At 44.8% G+C, this 21,822-nt stretch overlaps 1 protein-coding gene across 4 annotated transcripts in view; it reads right to left on the minus strand.

The window, feature by feature from the left end:
- The window catches only part of LOC115114460 (catenin delta-2-like), a 155,983-nt gene that overhangs the window by 22,070 nt on the left and 112,091 nt on the right, over positions 1-21,822 (minus strand). For all 4 annotated transcript variants that reach the window (XM_065013443.1, XM_065013445.1, XM_065013444.1 and 1 more), the window contains exon 11: positions 2,376-2,508. In XM_065013443.1, coding sequence (XP_064869515.1) covers positions 2,376-2,508 — 133 coding nt within the window. The remainder of the gene's footprint in view (positions 1-2,375; positions 2,509-21,822) is intronic.

Below are 21,822 nucleotides of genomic sequence, written 5' to 3' on the forward strand. Positions count from 1 at the left end.
TAGAACTGTTTGGCCATCGTTATGTTTGGAGGAAAAATGGGGAGGCTTGCAAGCCGAAGAACACCATCCCAACCGTGAAGCACGGGGGTGGCAGCATCATGTTGTGGGGGTGCTTTGCTGCAGGAGGGACTGGTGCACTTCACAAAATAGATGGCATCATGAGGCAGAAAAATTATGTGGATATATTGAGGCAACATCTGAAGACATCAGTCAGGAAGTTAAAGCTTGGTCGCAAATGGGTCTTCCAAATGGACAATGACCCCAAGCATACTTCCAAAGCTCTGTCAGGAGGAATGGGCCAAAATTCACCCAACTTATTGTGGGAAGCTAGTGGGTTGCTACCCGAAACGTTTGACCCAAGTTAAACAATTTAAAGGCAATGCTACCAAATACTAATTGAGTGTATGTAAACTTCTGACCCACTAGGAATGTGATGAAATAAATAAAATATTAAATAAATCATTCTCTACTATCATTCTGACTTTTCACATTCTTAAAATAAAGTGGTGATCCTAAATGTCCTAAGACAGGGAATTTTTTTAATTAATTAAATTAAATGTCAGGAATTGTGAAACGCTGAGTTTAAATGTATTTGGCTAAGGTGTATGTAAGCTTCCCACTTCAACTGTATGTGTATTCCCTACTGTTTATGAAAACACTTACTAGACTCATCTCCCTCGCTCTGCTGTTATCAAAATAAAGCACCCAGTTAGTCGTCATTCCGTTCACACAGCCTCCTGGTCCAAAAATAACCAAGATACCACTGTAAAGAACACGATGGGAGACAGAGAGCTGGTTTCAAGGGCAGGGCGCAGCAGGTGTTTATTGTAAAGAACACGATGGGAGGCAGAGAGCTGGTTTCAAACGCAGGGCGCAGCAGGTGTTTATTGTAAAGGACCACAGGAGGAGGCAGAGAGCTGGTTTCAAACGCAGGGCGCAGCAGGTGTTTATTGTAAAGGACCACAGGAGGAGGCAGAGAGCTGGTTTCAAACGCAGGGCGCAGCAGGTGTTTATTGTAAAGGACCACAGGAGGAGACAGAGAGCTGGGTCCAGGGGCAGGCAGAAGGTCATACACAGGGGGTCCAAAAAGGCAACAGTACAGGCAGGGAAAAGGCTAGTAACGTCGTCCGGGAGATCAGGCAATAGGTAGATAACAGGAAATCCGATAAAGTACAGGCAGGGAAAAGGCTAGTAATGTAGTCTGGGAGATCAGGCAATAGGTAGATAACAGGAAATCCGATAAAGTACAGGCAGGGAAAAGGCAAAAGGCGTCGTTAGTGAGGCAGGCAAAAACTATCATACACGGGAGGAGTAAATCACGCGAATAACATCGCTCCGAAAGAAGTGTGTCACAAAACAAACAATACCTCACAGTGACAGGGTGCAAAGAACTGAACTTCATAGTGTGTGATAATGACATACCTATGTGTGATCAGGTGATTAGAATTCAGGTGATTGGGATCTGGAGAGTGAGCTGCGTTCAGGGGATCTACGTGTTTGAGAGTGTGAGTTGGAAGCAGATGTTACAACCGCTAGGCGAGAAGGCACCATCATGACACACACAGCTAACGTGGATTGCCTTGCAGTACTCAGTACTATACATAGTGTGTGGGTGTGCCTGTGTGTGTGCATGCCTATGGGGTGTGTATGTGTGCAATCACGGATATGTGTGTGTGGGTCTGCCCATGTTGCCTGTGTGATGTATCTCATAGTCTGAGAGAGGCAATGGGATGAGCGTCAGCAGTGTTCCAGGGGAAGCCATCAGCTGACCTAATGACTTTCTTCCAATCCTTCCCAGAGGGCATCTGACCTGCAACTTATCCCTCCATCTTCCCATCCCTACATCTCCCCATCCTGCCATCTCCCATTCCTGGCATCCCTCCATCTCCCCATCCTTCCATCTCAACCTCTCCTCATCTCACCATCCCTCCACCTCACCCAGCCAAAGTCCCCACATATCACGCACACAACAAGCTATCCAACATCCCTGCATACAGGTGAGGCAAATCAAGTGAGGCAAGCGTAGGCAATACTATCTATCCACTAATGTGAGGAGAATTCACAATTCCAGCACCTGGAATTTATCTTGAGCTAGAATGGTGAACTATGAATTATTCTCGCAAAAGGCTTCACAAAAGGTATAAACTTTAGATAATGTACTGAACAGAGCAGAGGCATACTTTTCTATGTTTCATAGGTTTCAACTGAAGCAGGCCCCAGCTGCCCAGGGCCCTCCCACTGATATGTTAGCCACTGATTGTACAACTTCATGGGGCCTATACATTTCATAATGTATAAGCAGTGGATGCAGGTGTCCCAGCTAGCACACAGCAGTAGAAACTGTATGGATCCGGACCCAACCGGTGCATGGTTACCTCAGACTTGATCTTGTTGTCTCCGAAGCACAGGTGTTGGAGGTAGGCTGCAGCGTTGGACTGGACCGAGGGGAACTGGTGCTGCAGCATCTGGATCACCTCAGGCAGCTCTGGATCTCTCCAGCCAAACTCCCTGCAGAGGACCATGGGAAACACATGGATGAATACAGAACAGAACTGGATGGGTAAAAGGCTTCTGCGTCCCAAACGGCACCTTATTCCATGCCCTCATAGGGCTCTGGTCAAAAGTAGTGCACTATATAGGAAATAGGGTGCCATTTGAGACAGACACAAGCATAGAAATACAGTGCTAAACAAAACGATCACTCATTGTGTATTATACTGCAATCTTCAACCTATCTTTTCAGATGACTGCTGTATGCATGTCTTTGTGTTGTTTCATTTTCATGGTAGATTGACATAGCAGTTGTGGTGGTAATTCCTCTAAGTGGTGTTGTGGTATAATGCAATTTCTGCATTAGGCATCTCTGTTCTCTCTTTCTTTTAAATGCCATGCGTTTGGCTTATTGTGTGTAGCTATATTGATGTTTAATACTACAGTATGTTCAAATCAAATCAAATTGTAATAGTCACATGTGCCAAATACAACAGGTGTAGACCTTGCAGTGAAATGCTTACTTACAAGCCCCTAACCAACAACGCAGGTTAAAAAAAAATACAGATAAGAATAAGAAATAAAAGTAACAAGTAATTAAAGAGCAGCAGGAAAATACAATAGCGAGACTATATACAGGGGGGTACCGATACAGAGTCAATGTGTGGGGAAACCAGTTATTTGAGGTAGTATGTACATGTACTGTAGGTAGAGTTATTAAAGTGACCATGCATAGATGACAACAGAGAGTAGCAGTGATGTAAAGAGGGGGTGAGAGTGGGGCACTGCAAATAGTCCTGGTAGCAATTTGATTAGATGTTCAGGAGAATCTTATGGTTTGGGGGTAGAAGCTGTTTAGAAGCCTCTTGGACCTAGACTTGGCGCTCCGGTACCGCTTGCCATGCGGTAGCAGAAAGAACAGTCTATGACTGGGGTGGCTGGAGATATGACAATTTTTAGGCCTTCTTCTGACAACGCCTGGTATAGAGGTCCTGGATGGCAGGAAGCTTGGCCACAGTGATGTACTGGGGCCTCCATCTTGGACTCAATCATGGACACTCTTGCTGACAGTTATGGCTGCTTTGTGTGATGTATTGTTGTCTCTACCTTCTTGCCCTTTGTGCTGTTGTTTGTGCCCAATAATGTTTATACCATGTTTTGTGCTGCTACCATGTTGATGTCATGTTGTGTTGCTAACATGCTGTGTTATCATGTGTTCCTGCCATGCTATGTTGCTGTCTTAGGTCTCTCTTGATATAGTGTTGTGTTGTCTCTCTTGACATGATGTGTGTTTTGTCCTATATTTATGTTATTTTTAAAATATATATTTTTTAAATCCCAGCCCCCGTCCCCGCAGGAGGCCTTTTGCCTCTTGGTAGGCCGTCATTGTAAATAAGAATTTGTTCTTTGACTTGCCTAGTTAAATAAAGGTTCAATCAAAATAAAAATAAATAATAAACTGGGCCGTTTGCACTACCCTCTGTAGTGCCTTGGGATCAAGGGGCCGAGCAGTTTCCATACCAGGCAGTGATGCAACCAGTCAGGATGCTCTCGATGGTGCGGCTGTAGAACCTTTTGAGGATCTGAGGACCCATGCCAAATCTTTTCAGTCTCCTGAGGGGGAATAGGTTTTGTCGTGCCCCCTTCATGACTGTCTTGGTGTGCTTGGACCATGTTAGTTTGTTGGTGATGTGGACACCAAGGAACTTGAAGCTCTCAACCTGCTCAACTGCAGTCCCGTCGATGAGAATGGGAGCGTGCTCGGTCCTCCTTTTCCTGTAGTCCACAATCATCTCCTGTCTTGATCATGTTGAGGGCAAGGTTTTTGTCCTGGCACCACACGGCCAGGTCTCTGACCTCCTCCCTATAGGCTGTCTCATGTACTGTTGTGTCATCGGCAAATTGAATTATGGTTTTGGCCGTGCAGTCATGAATGAACAGGGAGTACAGGAGGGGACTGAGCACGCACCAATGAGGGGCCCCTGTGTTGAGGATCAGCATGGCAAATGTGTTGTTACCTACCCTTACCACCTGGGGGCGGCCCGTCAGAAAGTCCAGGATCCAGTTGCAGAGGGAGGTGTCTAGTCCCAGGGTCCTTAGCTTAGTGATGACCTTTGAGGGCACTATGGTGTTGAACGCTGAGCTGTAGTCAATGAATAGCATTCTCACATAGGTGTTCCTTTTGTCCAGGTGGGAAAGAGCAGTGTGGAGTGTAATAGAGATTGCATCATCTGTGGATCTGCTGGAGTGGTATGTAAATTGGAGTGTGTCTAGGGTTTGTGGGATGATGGTGTTGATGTGAGCCATGACCAGCCTTTCAAAGCATTTCATGGCTACAGACGTGACTGCTATGGGTCGGTTGTCGTTTAGGCAGCTTACCTTAGTGTTCCTGGGCACAGGGACTATGGTGGTCTGCTTAAAACATGTTGGTTTTACAGACTCAGACAGGGAGAGGTTGAAAATGTCAGTGAAGACACTTTCCAGTTGGTCAGCGCATGCTCGCAGTACACGTCCTGGTAATCCATCTGGCCCAGCGGCCTTGTGAATGTTGACCTTTTTTAAATGTATTTTTATTTAATCTTTATTTAACCAAGTAGGCCAGTTGAGAACAAGTTCTCATTTACAACTGGCACTTAGGCTACATTGCATTGAGATACACTTACAGAGCAGAAAAACAAAGTGACACGTGACATTTGCATTGTCCACAACCAGCCGTGGCCAGGAGCCCCATAGGCCGCGCACAATTGGCCCAGCATCGTCCGGGTTAGCGGAGGGTTTGGCAGGGGGCTTTACATGGCTCATTGCGCTCTAGCGACTCCTTTTGGCGGGCCATGTGCATGCAGGCTGACCCCAGGTGCCAGTTGAACAGTGTTTCCTGTGACACATTGGTGCAGCCGGCTCGCGGGGGTTAAGAGCACGGTTAGGCAGGTCATTTCTCGGAGGACGCATGACTCCACCTTCGCCTTTCCCGAGCCCGTTGGGGAGTTTCAGCGATGAGACAAGATCGAAATTGGGGAGAATTATTTTTTTTAAAGGTAACAAACATGTGTGACAGATTTGCCAAACAAACATAAGTTCTCTCTATCTGTTCCAATAGCACATGGCCTAGCGTTAAAAAAAACATTTTAATAAGATATATTAAAATCCAAAACAAGGTTGTTTTCTACACCCACAAGTTATGAATGAAATAATTTGGCAAAGAATGTTACAGACTAGTACTAGTACAAGAGTCCCTACTCTTGGAGAATGAGTGTGTTCATACAGCATTATCCTCTGGTGATGCAAGCTGTGGTTCTCCAGTGTGGTAGCCTGAGGCTAGCTAGGTGGCTGTCAGAGACCCCTGTCATCCCCACCATTATTTTCACCACCCCCACCACTATCACCCCCACCCCACGCAATTCTTATCGGCAACAAAGAGAGAGAGCAAGAGACACACACTGGTGTGAAGGCTGTGCTCTCCCTGTGTGTTAAACACCTACCAGCAACTGTTTAACCTCCAACCATCACAGCTGTCCGCAATCAAGCCTTTCAGTTTGTCAGCTCTCAAAGACTGAGAATCAATTATATTAACGGCTGAGATCACGTGTGAGAGAGAGAGAAATGTGAGAGAAAAGGAGAGATGTGTTATGAGAGCGAGAGAGAGAGCCAGCGAGAGAGGGAGAGGAAAACTAGGAACAGAGAGCTAATTCTGATCCATGGGGCCACAGTCAGTGATGTATACACTACGAAGGCTAAAAGTGCCTCAGGACCATTTAATCTCCCCACAACCCATCTCCCAACAACACCAACCATCACTAACATGAGCCAGGGAGAAATGGAGGAGGCCATGGCCATTTACAGAGAAAGAGAAACGTTAACTTTCAAAAATGTCAACAGAACGATGGGGCTCTAGCTGGGATTCTCTCTGACCTCAATCACATAAAACAAAACCCAGCGAAATAAAACAACAGGGAGCCCAGTTATGGACGTCTCTCCTGAGCCCCTTCAGAACTGTTACATAGAAAATGGAGTTTCACACAGTAGGTGGGGAGTGTACCAACCAAACACAGTGGGACATCATTCCATTTCCAGACTACACGGGCAGCTGCCAAGTCTTTCTGCACCCTTCTACCAAGCAGCAGAACCCCACACTAGTGGGCACTGGGCATGCTCAGTTCAGGCAGTAGCTAGGCTGCACTGAGCACGTATTGTTGAGTTATTGGAGCTGACTGGTGTGCAGTCGTCAGAAATGATTTCCTTGTGAATATAAGGCATCAAAGGGAACGAACACAGAGGAGCATGGAGGGATTGAAATCCTTTTGTTTCAGCAAATGGACCAATGGGAGAAAATATTTTTCAAAATGTTGTTTTTTCCCCTCTCATCGCTGATGATTATGAAGCTTGTTCACATGCTCTATGGTCTGCCCCTGTGAGGCATGGTTGCATTAGCAAAAACATTCATCCACAGTCATATTCATCTACTATAATGATGATCATAGCTGTGCATCTAAGTATTTGTAGATCAAATACAACTTCATAAAAAATTATCTAAAGATGATGTAACCTTGCATAAGTTACCTTTGGGTAATTGGGAAATCAAAATGCTCAATCAAAATGCTCAATCAAAATGCTCAATCAAGAATGCTCAAACAGTTTGTGCAAACTACTGTATGCTTAATCATATCCAATTCGGAAGTAGGTCGCTTGCTGAAACATCGCCTTTGGTCAAATGAAGTCGGAATGCATTACAGTACATAGGGTTTTAAGATATTTTCTCGCACAAACATTTCAGAGACACTGTTGTACATACTGTATTTTTGTGTTAGCTTATCAGTTAATGTATACCGAACAAAAATATAAACACAACATGTTGGTCTCATGAGCTGAAATAAAAGATCCCAAAAATGTTCCATGCACACAAAAAGCTTATTTCTTTCAAATGTTGTGCACAAATTGGTTTACATCCCTGTTGATGTCCTTTGCCAAGATAATCCATCCACCTGACAGGTGTGGCATATCAAGAATCTGATTAAACAGCAGGACCATTACACAGGTGCACCTTGTGCGGGGGACAATAAAAGGCCACTCTAAAAATGTGCAGTTTTGTCACACAACACAATGACACAGATGTCTCAAGTTTTTAGGGAGCATGCAATTGGCATGCTGACTGCAGGAATGTCCACCAGAGCTGTTGCCAGAGAGTTTAATGTTTATTTCTCTACAATAAGCCGCATCCAACATAGTTTTTGAGAATTTGGCAGTACAGTTGAAGTCGGAAATTTACATTCTCCTTGGCCAAATACATTTAAACTCAGTTTTCACAATTCCTAACATTTAATCCAAGTAAAAATGCCCAGTGGAGGGCATAGGCCCACCCACTGGGGAGCCAGGCCAACCCTTGGCTGTGCCCCTGCCCACTCATTTGAAATCCATAGATTAGGCTCTAATGAATTTATTTCAATTGACTGATTTCCTTATATGAACTGTAACTCAGTAAAATCGTTAAAATTGTTTCATGTTGCGTTTATATGTTTGTTTCTGTATATTTGGTGTGCATTCGAAATTGCACCCTATTTCCTATATAGTGCACTTCTTTTCACCAGAGCCCTTGTCCCTGGTCAAGGGATGCACTATAAAGGGAACAGGAAACCATTTCAGACATATGTACATATGTATAAAGTATGTCTGTGTTAGTTTAGCTGTTTAGTCCACATGTATTGGGGTAAATTGGGAAGCTATATGAAAGGGTCCCACAGTGGGAGCTCTCAGGTCCCACAGCCAGCCAGCCAAGCAGGCAGCACAGCCAGACAGACACTGATGCTGGGCAGATCGAGAGGCACTATGTGTCTGTAATGAAGTGACCACAAAAGGACCACTACAAGAGTGTCCAGGTCGAACCATTAAAATGGAGGTTATGGCTCTTATTTACAGCACCAGAGAGAGGGTAGGTCCCTGAATAGGACTCTAGCGGCTGTGTTCATTGTTGTAGTGTCTGAGATGTGGCCGATTAGGCCGGATTAGCTTCAGCAGGGGAGTTCTCAGGCCGACATCCCCAAGCACTGACACACACACACGCACGGACACTCATGCGCATTCACACAAACACACACACACACACACACACACACACACACACACACACACACACACACACACACACACACACACACACACACACACACACACACACACGCAAATATAAACTCAGCAAATATAAACTCAGAAAAAACGTCCCCTTTTCAGGACCCTGTCTTTCAAAGATAAATCTTCAAAATCTAAGTAACTTCACATATCTTCATTGTAAAGGGTTTAAACACTGTTTTCTATGCTTGTTCAATGAACCATAAACAATTAATGAACATTCACCTCATGAACAGCTTACAGAAGGTAGGCAATTAAGGTCAGTTATGAAAACGTAGGACACTAAAGAGGCCTTTCTACTGACTCAGAAAAAATCCAAAAGAAAGCTGCCCATGGTCCCTGCTCATCTGTGTGAACATACCTCAGGCATGCTGCAAGGAGTTCATGAGGACTGCAGATGTGGCCAGGGCAATAAATTGCAATGTCCGTACTGTGAGACGCCTAAGACAGCGCTACAGGGAGACAGGACGGACAGCTGATCATCCTCGCAGCGGCAGACCACGTGTAACAACACCGGCACAAGATCAGTACATTCAAACATCACACCTGCGGGACAAGTACAAGATGGCAACAACAACTGCCCGAGTTACACCAGGAACGCACAATCCCTCCATCAGTGCTCAGACTGTCCGCAATAGGCAGAGAGAGGCTGGACTGAGGGCTTGTAGGCCTGTTATAAGGCAGTTCCTCACCAGACATCACCGGCAACAACATTGCCTATGGGCACAAACCCACCATCGCTGGACCAGACAGGACTGGCAAAAAGTGCTTTTCACTTATGAGTCGCGGTTTTGTCTCATCAAGTGTGATGGTTGGATTTGCGTTTATCGTTGAAGGAATGAGCGTTACACCGAGGCCTGTACTCTGGAGTGGGATCGATTTGGAGGTGGAGGGTCCGTCATTAAAAAAAAAAAAATCTTTATTTATTTAACTAGGCAAGTCAGTTAAGAACAAATTCTTATTTTCAATGACGGCCTAGGAACAGAACTGAACTGCCTGTTCAGGGGCAGAACGAAAGATTTGTACCTTGTCAGCTCGGGGGTTTGAACTTGCAACCTTCCGGTTACTAGTCCAACGCTCTAACCACTAGGCTACGCTGCCGCCTGGGAAGGTGTGTCACAGCATCATCGGACTGAGCTTGTTGGCATTGCAGGAAATCTCAACGCTGTGCGTTACAGGGAAGACATCCTCCTCCCTCATGTGGTACCCTTCCTGCAGGCTCATCCTGGCATGACCCTCCAGCATGACAATGCCACCAGCCATACTGCTCGTTCTGTGCGTGATTTCCTGCAAGACAGGAATGTCAGTGTTCTGCCATGGCCAGCGAAGAGCACAGATCTCAATCCCATTGAGCACGTCTGGGACCTGTTGGATCGGAGGGTGAGGGCTAGGGCCATCCCCCCAGATATGTCCAGGAACTTGCAGGTGCCTTGGTGGAAGAGTGGGGTAACATCTCACAGCAAGAACTGGCAAATCTGGTACAGTCCATGAGGAGGAGATGCACTGCAGTACTTAATGCAGCTGGTGGCCACACCAGATACTGACTGTTACTTTTGATTTTGACAGTGAGAGGATGTTTATTTTTTTGCTGTTTATATATACAGTTAAAGTCGTTAGTTTACATACACCTTAGCCAAATACATTTAAACTCAGTTATTCACAATTCTGACATTTAATCCTAGTAAAATTCCATGTCTTAGGTCAGTTAGGATCACCACTTTATTTTAAGAATGTGAAATGTCAGAATAATAGTAGAGAGAATGAATTATTTCAGATTTTATTTCTTTCATCACATTCCCAGTGGGTCAGAAGTTTACATACACTCAATTGGTATTTGGTAGAATTGCCTTTAAATTGTTTAACTTGGTCAAACATTTCGGGTAGCCTTTCACAAGCTTCCCACAATAAGTTGGGTGAATTTTGGACCATTCCTCCTGACAGAGCAGGTGTAACTGAGTCAGGTTTGTAGGCCTCCTTGTTCGCACACGCTTTTCAGTTCTGCACACAAATGTTCTATAGGATTGAGGTCAGGGCTTTGTGATAGCCACGCCAATACCTTGACTTTGTTGTCCTTAAGTCATTTTGCCACAACTTTGGAAGTATGCTTGGGGTCATTGTCCATTTGGCAGACCCATTTGTGACCAAGCTTTAACTTCCTGACTGATGTCTTCAGATGTTGCGTCAATATATTCACATAATTTTCTCCTCATGATGCCATCTATTTTGTGAAGTGCACCAGTCTAGGACTCGTTTTACTATGGATATAGATACTTATGTACCCGTTTCCTCCAGCATCTTCACACGGTCCTTTGCTGTTGTTCTGGAATTGATTTGCCCTTTTCGCACCAAAGTACGTTATCTCTAGGAGATGAACCCACTGGAATTAGGATACAGTGAATTATAAGTGAAATAATCTGTCTGTAAACAATTGTTGGAAAAATGACTTGTGTCATGCACAAAGTAGATGTCCTAACCGACTTGCCAAAACTATAGTTTGTTAATAAGAAATTTGTGGTGTGGTTGAAAAACTAGTTTTAAGGACAGCAACTTTAGTGTACAGTATGTAAACTCCCGACTTTAACTGTATATGCAAGCATGCACGTACCTGTGCGCGCACACACACACACACACACACACACACACACACACACACACACACACACACACACACACACACACACACACACACACACACACACACACTGACATTTGACAATTGTCTCTCTCTACTTAGACCACAGACAGATACATGCATTACTTTACCACAAGAATTGTGCATGCCAATGCAGAGCAGCATATTAAAACATACTAATGCTGCTTAGCTTGTACCGTAGACTAGTGCTGGCCTGAATAGATGCACCGTATATTCTTTGTACTCATTTATTGCCCTCAGCAGAAGTCGTGTTTTTCAGCTACAATGACTGTTCTTCCTCAAACACATCTTTCTTTCAAGAGGGCATGGACGGAAGTACGATTTGCCCTCATCACTTCCTCCAGAGCCATATCGCCTCAGAGGATGGGTAGGCTCATACATTCCTCAGGGCTCCAGTGCTGTGTTGGCCATTTCACTTCTTCATTAGAGAATTACCCAAAGACAATTATCCATCCAAACGGCCGTGTGACCGCCCATGATAATGCCACTGTTCTCACATCTCATCTCGTCCTCCCTCTTCAATCCCACACCACAGCCCTGACCGCTATAAAAGGGAGAAGCATCGTTCAGCTCAGCTCAGTCAAATGACTTGAAAACATCATATGCCAAGTATGGGCAGTGGCTAGCAAATAATGTTTTACTCTAATTCCATATATTTATCTATTTGTCAAGGTTGGTACTGTAGATTCTTAACATTCTCTAAAGCTATTCTGTATGTATTCCCATCTCGGCGCTCTCAGAGCTTTAAAGCAGTAAAGAGCAGTTTGCATAACACTTCACATAATGAGTTAAGTATCTGGGTTCCAAATGGACTGGTTCACAGTGATGATTTCTCTCAGGATGCAACGACGGCCTGATCAAAGAATCTGCTGATTCACAAGCAAAATGCCCAAGACAATGAGCTCTTTCTGTATCTTTCTTTCTCTCTCTGTCCCTCCCTCTCCCACGGCACTTGGATAACATACTGAAATGTCTATAGCATGCATGCTAGAGCAGTGAAGTTTGCCTTTAGCCCTCAACTCCATAAGCTGGCCTTTCAACAGCCTTTCCTGAGGGCAAAAATGTCAGCTTTTAACTTTGAATGCCGCTCATTTTGGAAGATAGGAGGGTGGTCTTCTAGTCATTTTCACAAGGTCTCCATGTTATCTCGAAAAATCACACTGCACAAGGATCAAGGTTGGCAGGGGAGCTGAGCTGAGGTTAAATCCCCTCAGTAGAAAGTAATGTAGCATTTGGCGACTCACTGGATTGAAACTAACTCTCGGGGTTGCAGACGGATCGTCATTCAGGGCTTTGTTCAAGAGCAGCCAGGTGAACATATCTGTCGGCCCCATAGCTGGGAACATTTACACCAGAATACAGAGTGCCATGCTCGAGGCAATCAAACAATTCCCCCCTATAATAGAGTTATAAATGATGTATTCTAAATGCATGGCTCTGCATTCTAATTAAAGACCATTGGGGGTATACATTTTAACTGAGTATGTTGTTGACTAGTGCCAAAAATTATATTTACAATGACTCAAGGCTTGTACAATAGAGTGAACACAACACACAGGTCAAAACTGTAAGCAAACACTGCTGCCTCACACCACAAAGGAATGATACAGAGGGGAAAGAAGCATTGTTGATGACTCAGGCAACCAATCAAATAGACAGACAGACAGGGGCCTTTCAGATAGGAAGACACACACAGTCATTCAATGTGCATGACTTCATTCTTCAGCAGAAATTAACATCCGTTTCCGAAGTAAAAACAATATAGTGCTATTGTCAATGAGACACAATGATATAAAATCATCCAACAAACATTTTCGCAAACATTTTGGTTCAACTTCACAATAATCTGACAGACCTTTCCAATTTGAAAAAGATGGCCTTTCCATTTCAATACTAATTAGTGCCATTAGAAATATGTTAGTATCTGTAATTAACCACGTGTTAACTTGGCCACAATATCAGATGAAACCTGGTTGTGCAGAATGACAAAACTAGTCTGAAGAGCAGTTAGCGGCATCAACGTTGTACAAGGGAACACAGTTGAAGTGCAATAGTCCATGTAATTGCCCTCATTCAATGTTCTAGTTTAGTTTAGCCAGTCAAGTGTGGACGGTGTTTAAACAAACACTTTCATGAGCAACTTGTTTCTCTGCTTCCTTAAATGATTTAATTCAGCCTCCATCCACAGTCCACCTGTCTAAATACTATCCAATATTAGACACTCTCAATAAGCTCCAAAGACTAAGCTTTTAAAAGCACTGCAAATGCAGAGTGCAAAGGGTTAAATCCTGGACTTGTATGACAGATGTCAAATGTATACAGGGGCGTAACTTTGGTTTCAGAAGTGGGGGGGGGGACATAATATTATTATGATACCGTTACATGTCAAAAGTTTGGACACACCTACTCATTCAAGGGTTTTTCTTGATTTTTACTATTTTCTACATTGTAGAATAATAGTGAAGACATCAAAACTATGAAATAACACATATGGAATCATGCAGTAACCAAAAAAAGTGTCAAACAAATCAAGATATATTTTCTTCAAAAAAATAAAAAAAATAAAAGTAGCGACCCTTTGCCTTGATGACAGCTTTGCATACTATTGGCATTCTCTTAATCATGAGGTAGTCACCTGGAATGCATTTAATTTAAAAGGTGTGCCTTGTTAAAAGTTAATTTGTGGAATTTCTATCCTTCTTAAAAGTGTTTGAGCCAATCCATTGTGTTGTGACAAGGTAGGGGTGGTATACAGAAGATTGCCCTATTTGGTAAAATACCATATTATGACAAGACCAGCTCAAATAAGCAAAGGGAAACGACAGTCCATCATTACTTTAAGACATGAAGGTCAGTCAATAAGGAACATTCAAGAACTTTGAAAGTTTCTACAAGTGCAGTCACAAAAACCATCAGCGCTATGATGAAACTGGCTCTCATGAGGACCGTCACAGGAAAGGAAGACCCAGAGTTACCTCTGCTGCAGAGGATAAGGTCATTAGTTACCAGCCTCGGAAATTGCAGCCCAAATAAATGCTTCACAGAGTTCAAGTAACAGACACATCTCAACATCAACTGTTCAAAGGAGACTGCGTGAATCAGGCCTTCATGGTCAAATTGCTGCAAAGAAACCACTACTAAAGGACACCAATAAGAAGAAGAGACTTGCTTGGGCCAAGAAACATTAGCAATGGACAATAGACCGGTGGATATCTGTCCTTTGGTTTAATGGGTGCAAATTTGACATTTTTGGTTCCAACCGCCGTCTCTTTGTGAGATGCAGAGTAGGTGAACGGATGATCTCCACATGTGTGGTTCCCACCGTGAAGCATGGAGGAGGAAGTGTAATGGTGTTTTGCTGGTGACACTGTCTTTGATTTATTTAGAATTCAAGGCACACTTAACCAGTATGGCTACCACAGCATTTGCAGGGATACGCCATCCCATCTGGTTTGCGCTTAGTGGGCCTATCATTTGTTTTTCAACAGGACAATGACCCAACACACCTCCAGGCTGTGTAAGGATTATTTGACGAAGAAGGAGAGTGATGGAGTGCTGCATCAAATGACTTGGCCTCCACAATCACCCGACCTCAACCCAATTGAAATGGTTAGGAATGAGTTGGACCACAGAGTGAAGGAAAAGCAGCCAACAAGTGCTCAGCATATGTGGGAACTCCTTCAAGACTGTTGGAAAAGCATTACGGGTGAAGCAGGTTGAGAGAATGCCAAGAGTGAGCAAAGCTGTCATCAAGGCAAAGGGTGGCTACTTTCAAGAATCCCAAATATAAAATATATCTTCATTTGTTTAATACTTTTTTTGTCACTACCTGATTCCATATGTGCTATTTCATAGTTGTGATGTCTTCATTATTATTATACAATGTAGAAAATAGTAAAGTAAAGAAAAACCCTTGAGTGAGTAGGTGTCTCCAAACTTTTGACTAGTAGTGTATAGGGTTTATCCAGTCGATAAACCCTCCAAACAGCCTCCCCGACCGCTCGGAGGCCTTCGCATTGTCCTAAAGCACACCGTTGCCATGTTTTGTAACACATTCTAATGATAAAACTGGTGGGTTGCGCCCATGAATGTATCAGTGCATTCGGAAAGTATTCGGACCTCTTCACTTTTTCCACATTTTGTTATATTAATTACTTCCGGGTTGGAGCGAGCGGTCGCATCCGCGCTTCGGTCTGCTTCGGTCTGCAGGTTGTATAACTTTTCATTACATTTCATTACATTTCATTATAGTACAACGGTTTGATTTGTCTAATCTTAGCAATTTCTTCTTAGCTAGCTACATAGCCGTCTTTGTATCAAAGATAATTGCGTAATTATCGTATTTCGTCGTCCTCCTATCTGCCCAGCAGCTAGCCAGCTAGCTAACGTTCACCGTCTACCGTAGCACTGTAGTAACTATCACACTCAACTGAACGACTTGATTAGTGTAGTGTTAGCTAGCTACATAGTTGTCTTTGCTGTCTTCGTATCCAAGATAATTGTGTAGTTTAGAGTGTGTAGTCTTAGAGCGATTATCTTAATTTACCGAGGTTAGCTAGCCAGCTATTTGTCGTCCTTAACGTAGGAGTCACTCCTAGCTAGCCAACAGCTAGCCAACGTCTACTGAATAGAACTTTTGTTTCAAAGATAATTCCGCATTCCGGTAATTATCTTTCCATTTCATTTCATTACAGCCAGCTATTCCGCTTCGCTCCACAGGTAGTATCACATTTTCATTTCATTTCATTACAGTCCCAACGGTGTGATTTGTTTGATCGTAGCTAGCTACATAGCTAGCTACATAGCCGTCTTTGTTTCAAAGATAATTGTGTAGTCTAGAGCGATTTTCTAGGTTAGCTAGCCAGCTATTGTCGTTCTTTTAACGCAACGTAACGTAATCAACACTGCTAGCTAGCCAGCTAGCCCCGAATAGCAGCATTGTAGAAACTTTACACTCAACGGAACGACTTGATTAGTGTAGTGTCAACAACGCAGCCACTGCCAGCTAGCCTACAAAGTCAACAACGCAGCCACTGCCAGCTAGCCTACCTCAGCAGTACTGTATCATTTTAATCATTTTAGTCAATTAGATTCTTGCTACGTAAGCTTAACAAAATTTCAAAACATTCGAGACATTAATAATGTAGTCCACTTGTCATTCCAATCTCCTTTGCATTAGCGTAGCCTCTTCTCTAGCCTGTCAACTATGTGTCTGTCTATCCCTGTTCTCTCCTCTCTGCACAGACCATACAAACGCTCCACACCGCGTGGCCACCCTAATCTGGTGGTCCCAGCGCGCCGACGACCCACGTGGAGTTCCAGGTCTCCTGTAGCCTCTGGAACTGCCGATCTGCGGTCAACAAGGCAGAGTTCATCTCAGCCTATGCCTCCCTCCAGTCCCTCGACTTCTTGGCACTGACGGAAACATGGATCACCACAGACAACACCGCTACTCCTACTGCTCTCTCTTCGTCCGCCCACGTGTTCTCGCACACCCAGGTCGAGAGCTTCTGGTCAGCGGGGTGGTGGCACCGGGATCCTCATCTCTCCCAAGTGGTCATTCTCTCTTTCTCCCTTACCCATAACTGTCTATCGCCTCCTTTGAATTCCATGCTGTCACAGTTACCAGCCCTTTCAAGCTTAACATCCTTATCATTTATCGCCCTCCAGGTTCCCTCGGAGAGTTCATCAATGAGCTTGATGCCTTGATAAGCTCCTTTCCTGAGGACTGCTCACCTCTCACAGTTCTGGGCGACTTTAACCTCCCCACGTCTACCTTTGACTCATTCCTCTCTGCCTCCTTCTTTCCACTCCTCTCCTCTTTTGACCTCACCCTCTCACCTTCCCCCTACTCACAAGGCAGGCAATACGCTCGACCTCATCTTTACTAGATGCTGTTCTTCCACTAACCTCATTGCAACTCCCCTCCAAGTCTCCGACCACTACCTTGTATCCTTTTCCCTCTCGCTCTCATCCAACACTTCCCACACTGCCCCTACTCGGATGGTATCGCGCCGTCCCAACCTTCGCTCTCTCTCCCCCGCTACTCTCTCCTCTTCCATCCTATCATCTCTTCCCTCTGCTCAAACCTTCTCCAACCTATCTCCTGATTCTGCCTCCTCAACCCTCCTCTCCTCCCTTTCTGCATCCTTTGACTCTCTATGTCCCCTATCCTCCAGGCCGGCTCGGTCCTCCTCCCGCTCCGTGGCTCGGGACGACTCATTGCGAGCTCACAGAACAGGGCTCCGGGCAGCCGAGCGGAAATGGAGGAAAACTCGCCTCCCTGCGGACCTGGCATCCTTTCACTCCCTCCTCTCTACATTTTCCTCCTCTGTCTCTGCTGCTAAAGCCACTTTCTACCACTCTAAATTCCAAGCATCTGCCTCTAACCCTAGGAAGCTCTTTGCCACCTTCTCCTCCCTCCTGAATCCTCCTCCCCCCCTCCTCCCTCTCTGCAGATGACTTCGTCAACCATTTTGAAAAGAAGGTCGACGACATCCGATCCTCGTTTGCTAAGTCAAACGACACCGCTGGTTCTGCTCACACTGCCCTACCCTGTGCTCTGACCTCCTTCTCCCCTCTCTCAGATGACATCTCGCGTCTTGTGACGGCCGGCCGCCCAACAACCTGCCCGCTTGACCCTATCCCCTCCTCTCTTCTCCAGACCATTTCCGGTGACCTTCTCCCTTACCTCACCTCGCTCATCAACTCATCCCTGACCGCTGGCTACGTCCCTCCCGTCTTCAAGAGAGCGAGAGTTGCACCCCTTCTGAAAAAACCTACACTCGATCCCTCCGATGTCAACAACTACAGACCAGTATCCCTTCTTTCTTTTCTCTCCAAAACTCTTGAACGTGCCGTCCTTGGCCAGCTCTCCCGCTATCTCTCTCAGAATGACCTTCTTGATCCAAATCAGTCAGGTTTCAAGACTAGTCATTCAACTGAGACTGCTCTTCTCTGTATCACGGAGGCACTCCGCACTGCTAAAGCTAACTCTCTCTCCTCTGCTCTCATCCTTCTAGACCTATCGGCTGCCTTCGATACTGTGAACCATCAGATCCTCCTCTCCACCCTCTCCGAGTTGGGCATCTCCGGCGCGGCCCATGCTTGGATTGCATCCTACCTGACAGGTCGCTCCTACCAGGTGGCGTGGCGAGAATCTGTCTCCTCACCACGCGCTCTCACCACTGGTGTCCCCCAGGGCTCTGTTCTAGGCCCTCTCCTATTCTCGCTATACACCAAGTCACTTGGCTCTGTCATAACCTCACATGGTCTCTCCTATCATTGCTATGCAGACGACACACAATTAATCTTCTCCTTTCCCGCCTCTGATGACCAGGTGGCGAATCGCATCTCTGCATGTCTGGCAGACATATCAGTGTGGATGACGGATCACCACCTCAAGCTGAACCTCGGCAAGACGGAGCTGCTCTTCCTCCCGGGGAAGGACTGCCCGTTCCATGATCTCGCCATCACGGTTGACAACTCCATCGTGTCCTCCTCCCAGAGCGCTAAGAACCTTGGCGTGATCCTGGACAACACCCTGTCGTTCTCAACTAACATCAAGGCGGTGGCCCGTTCCTGTAGGTTCATGCTCTACAACATCCGCAGAGTACGACCCTGCCTCACACAGGAAGCAGCGCAGGTCCTAATCCAGGCACTTGTCATCTCCGTCTGGATTACTGCAACTCGCTGTTGGCTGGGCTCCTGCCTGTGCCATTAAACCCTACAACTCATCCAGAACGCCGCAGCCCGTCTGGTGTTCAACCTTCCCAAGTTCTCTCCGTCACCCCGCTCCTCCGCTCTCTCCACTGGCTTCCAGTTGAAGCTCGCATCCGATACAAGACCATGGTGCTTGCCTACGGAGCTGTGAGGGGAACGGCACCTCAGTACCTCCAGGCTCTGATCAGGCCCTACACCCAAACAAGGGCACTGCGTTCATCCAGCTCTGGCCTGCTCGCCTCCCTACCACTGAGGAAGTACAGTTCCCGCTCAGCCCAGTCAAAACTGTTCGCTGCTCTGGCCCCCCAATGGTGGAACAAACTCCCTCACGACGCCAGGACAGCGGAGTCAATCACCACCTTCCGGAGACACCTGAAACCCCACCTCTTTAAGGAATACCTAGGATAGGATAAAGTAATCCTTCTCACCCCCCCTTAAAAGATTTAGATGCACTATTGTAAAGTGGCTGTTCCACTGGATGTCATAAGGTGAAAGCACCAATTTGTAAGTCGCTCTGGATAAGAGCGTCTGCTAAATGACTTAAATGTAAATGTAAATGTAAAATATTACTGATTTGGCAAACTCCAGATCGCCAAATCAGCCAATAGATGGTATGGCCATACTTGTCTAGAACACATCCATCCATTTATATCCTCATGACAAAGTACAGATTTCGCTTAGATGTGCTCAATCTAAACAGTGTACCAAATTATTCAACTCCGTCACTCCTTCAAGTACCGTGTCGCAATGCGCCCTGTGTCTGTGGGAAACAGAGATGATACATAAAGGGGAGATAGGAATCCTATTGGCAACGAATGAAGAAACGCCCCACCCAACTGACTGTCGGCCCATCACATTCACGTTGTCATGCTGAGTCAAGTGGTTTCTTAGCTAATCGTCACGCAATCCCTTCTCAAAGTGAGGGTATGAGTCAAGAACCCTGCCTATTTTCCTCGAAAGTACGTAATGTCACGATTCCAAAGCTATACGATATTACAGATAACAAGTTAATAATCTCACATCTTGGAAAATATTTGCAATGCTATGCGTGTGGTATGCCATGGTAAGGTGAGGTGCGTTACCGTGCTTGCCGTTAATGCCTCATTCAAACCACCAGCGGGCATCGTTGAGCACATCTACTCCATTTATTAAGCAGGGCTTTTGAAGCCGAGCAAACAACACCATGCCATGCAATTGTGAATACGCATCATGACTAAAATGTAATTATATATTTCATTGTAGGCCTATAGGAAGAAAAACAAACTATCAGTCCCGATATGGGCCAAATATTGTATGAAATATTTGGATGGTTAAAGGCTGACATTTGATAGCACCCATTTGACTCCCATTCACTCATTGAAGGAGAGCTCTACTTGTCCCAGAATCATCCAAAATGCACCACGTGGCCCATTGACAACTTATGGGCAACATACACAATGTGCGTTAATACGATTCTAATGGAGTTGCCCTATCTCCTCAAAAGTACCTCTCTGGGAAAGCAACATTACTTTGCTCTCACTCTGGGCAGAGATGCCATTTCTTGCTCAGTGGCAGATACAAACTGCAAGTTGAACTAGTAAGACACCTAAATTGATAGTGCAGTTTGTTTAGGCAATTTTACAGCTAGCTAGCTACTTCACATGCTGATATTGACTTTGGTATTATTGTATGTGGCTATGTTTTCTAGCTAGCTACCTAGCTAGCTAGCCAGCCAGCCCAGAGAGAGAGAAAGCATTGCAGGTTTTTTAAGTCGTCTTAGCTGCAACAGATTTCCCAAAACTATTTTCACATGTTTCTACCAACCTTGTTATAACAATAAAATTAAACATGTTCACAGAAATGATTGTTTTCACATATTAGTGTTATTTAACACTGTTAATCATAGGACTTTGTGGTTTGGATTGGATTATCCCTTTAACATACTTCGAATGCCGGGCATCACTGTAGTCTTGGGGAAAAGACTACAACCTTGGGGCTTTAAAATCTCACCACTATAATACTGTATAAAACGTATCATGTGGTAATCGGCATGATTACCATTTGGTGAATGGGAATCCTATATTGTCTATGTAATGGCCTGTGTGGGCCATGGATGTCAGTGAGTTATACTATAATGACAGACAGGAAATACATAGAGCATTTGGGGGCTCCCGAGTGGCACAGCGGTCTAAGGTACTGTGTCTCAGTGCTAGAGGTATCGCTACAGACCCTGGTTCGATTCCAGGTTGTATTACAACCAGCCGGTGTATGCCGTCATTGTAAATATGAATTTGTTCTTAACTGACTTACCTAGTTAAATACAAAATTTATTTATTTATTTTTTTTGCTGACAGCAGCATATATATCCACACATATATTATCAGAAGTACAATCAGATAACACTGAGTTAAAGGGGTGACCCTTGTGTGACACCACATTGAGAATAGTGCTTTCTGTGTCTGTGAAAAGCCAAAGTGTGAAAATGCATGACTGCCCTTATGAGCCTCGTCTCTGGTCGGGTCAGGCTGTGGTAACGGTCAAGAAATGTCAGTCTTGGGCTTCCATTTCCATACACTATTCATCTGAGATACTTTAGGTATGGATGAAAAAGTTCAGTGGCTTGGTTGTTGGTATTTCGATATATATCATACAATTAAAACTTGTGGCGTATTGGTTGAGGTATGCTGTGGTATGGTAAAATGCGTTACGGTGCTTGCCGTTAATGCTCATTTGAACCACCAGCGGCATCGTTGAGCACATTTATTAAATCAGGGTTTTGAAGCCAAGCAAAGAGCACCATGCCATGCAATTGTGAATACGCTCCATGATTAAAATTAATGATATATTTCATTGAAATA

The sequence above is a fragment of the Oncorhynchus nerka genome, linkage group LG9b, assembly GCF_034236695.1.
Source record: "Oncorhynchus nerka isolate Pitt River linkage group LG9b, Oner_Uvic_2.0, whole genome shotgun sequence".
In the NCBI taxonomy this organism is placed as follows: Eukaryota; Metazoa; Chordata; class Actinopteri; order Salmoniformes; family Salmonidae; genus Oncorhynchus; species Oncorhynchus nerka.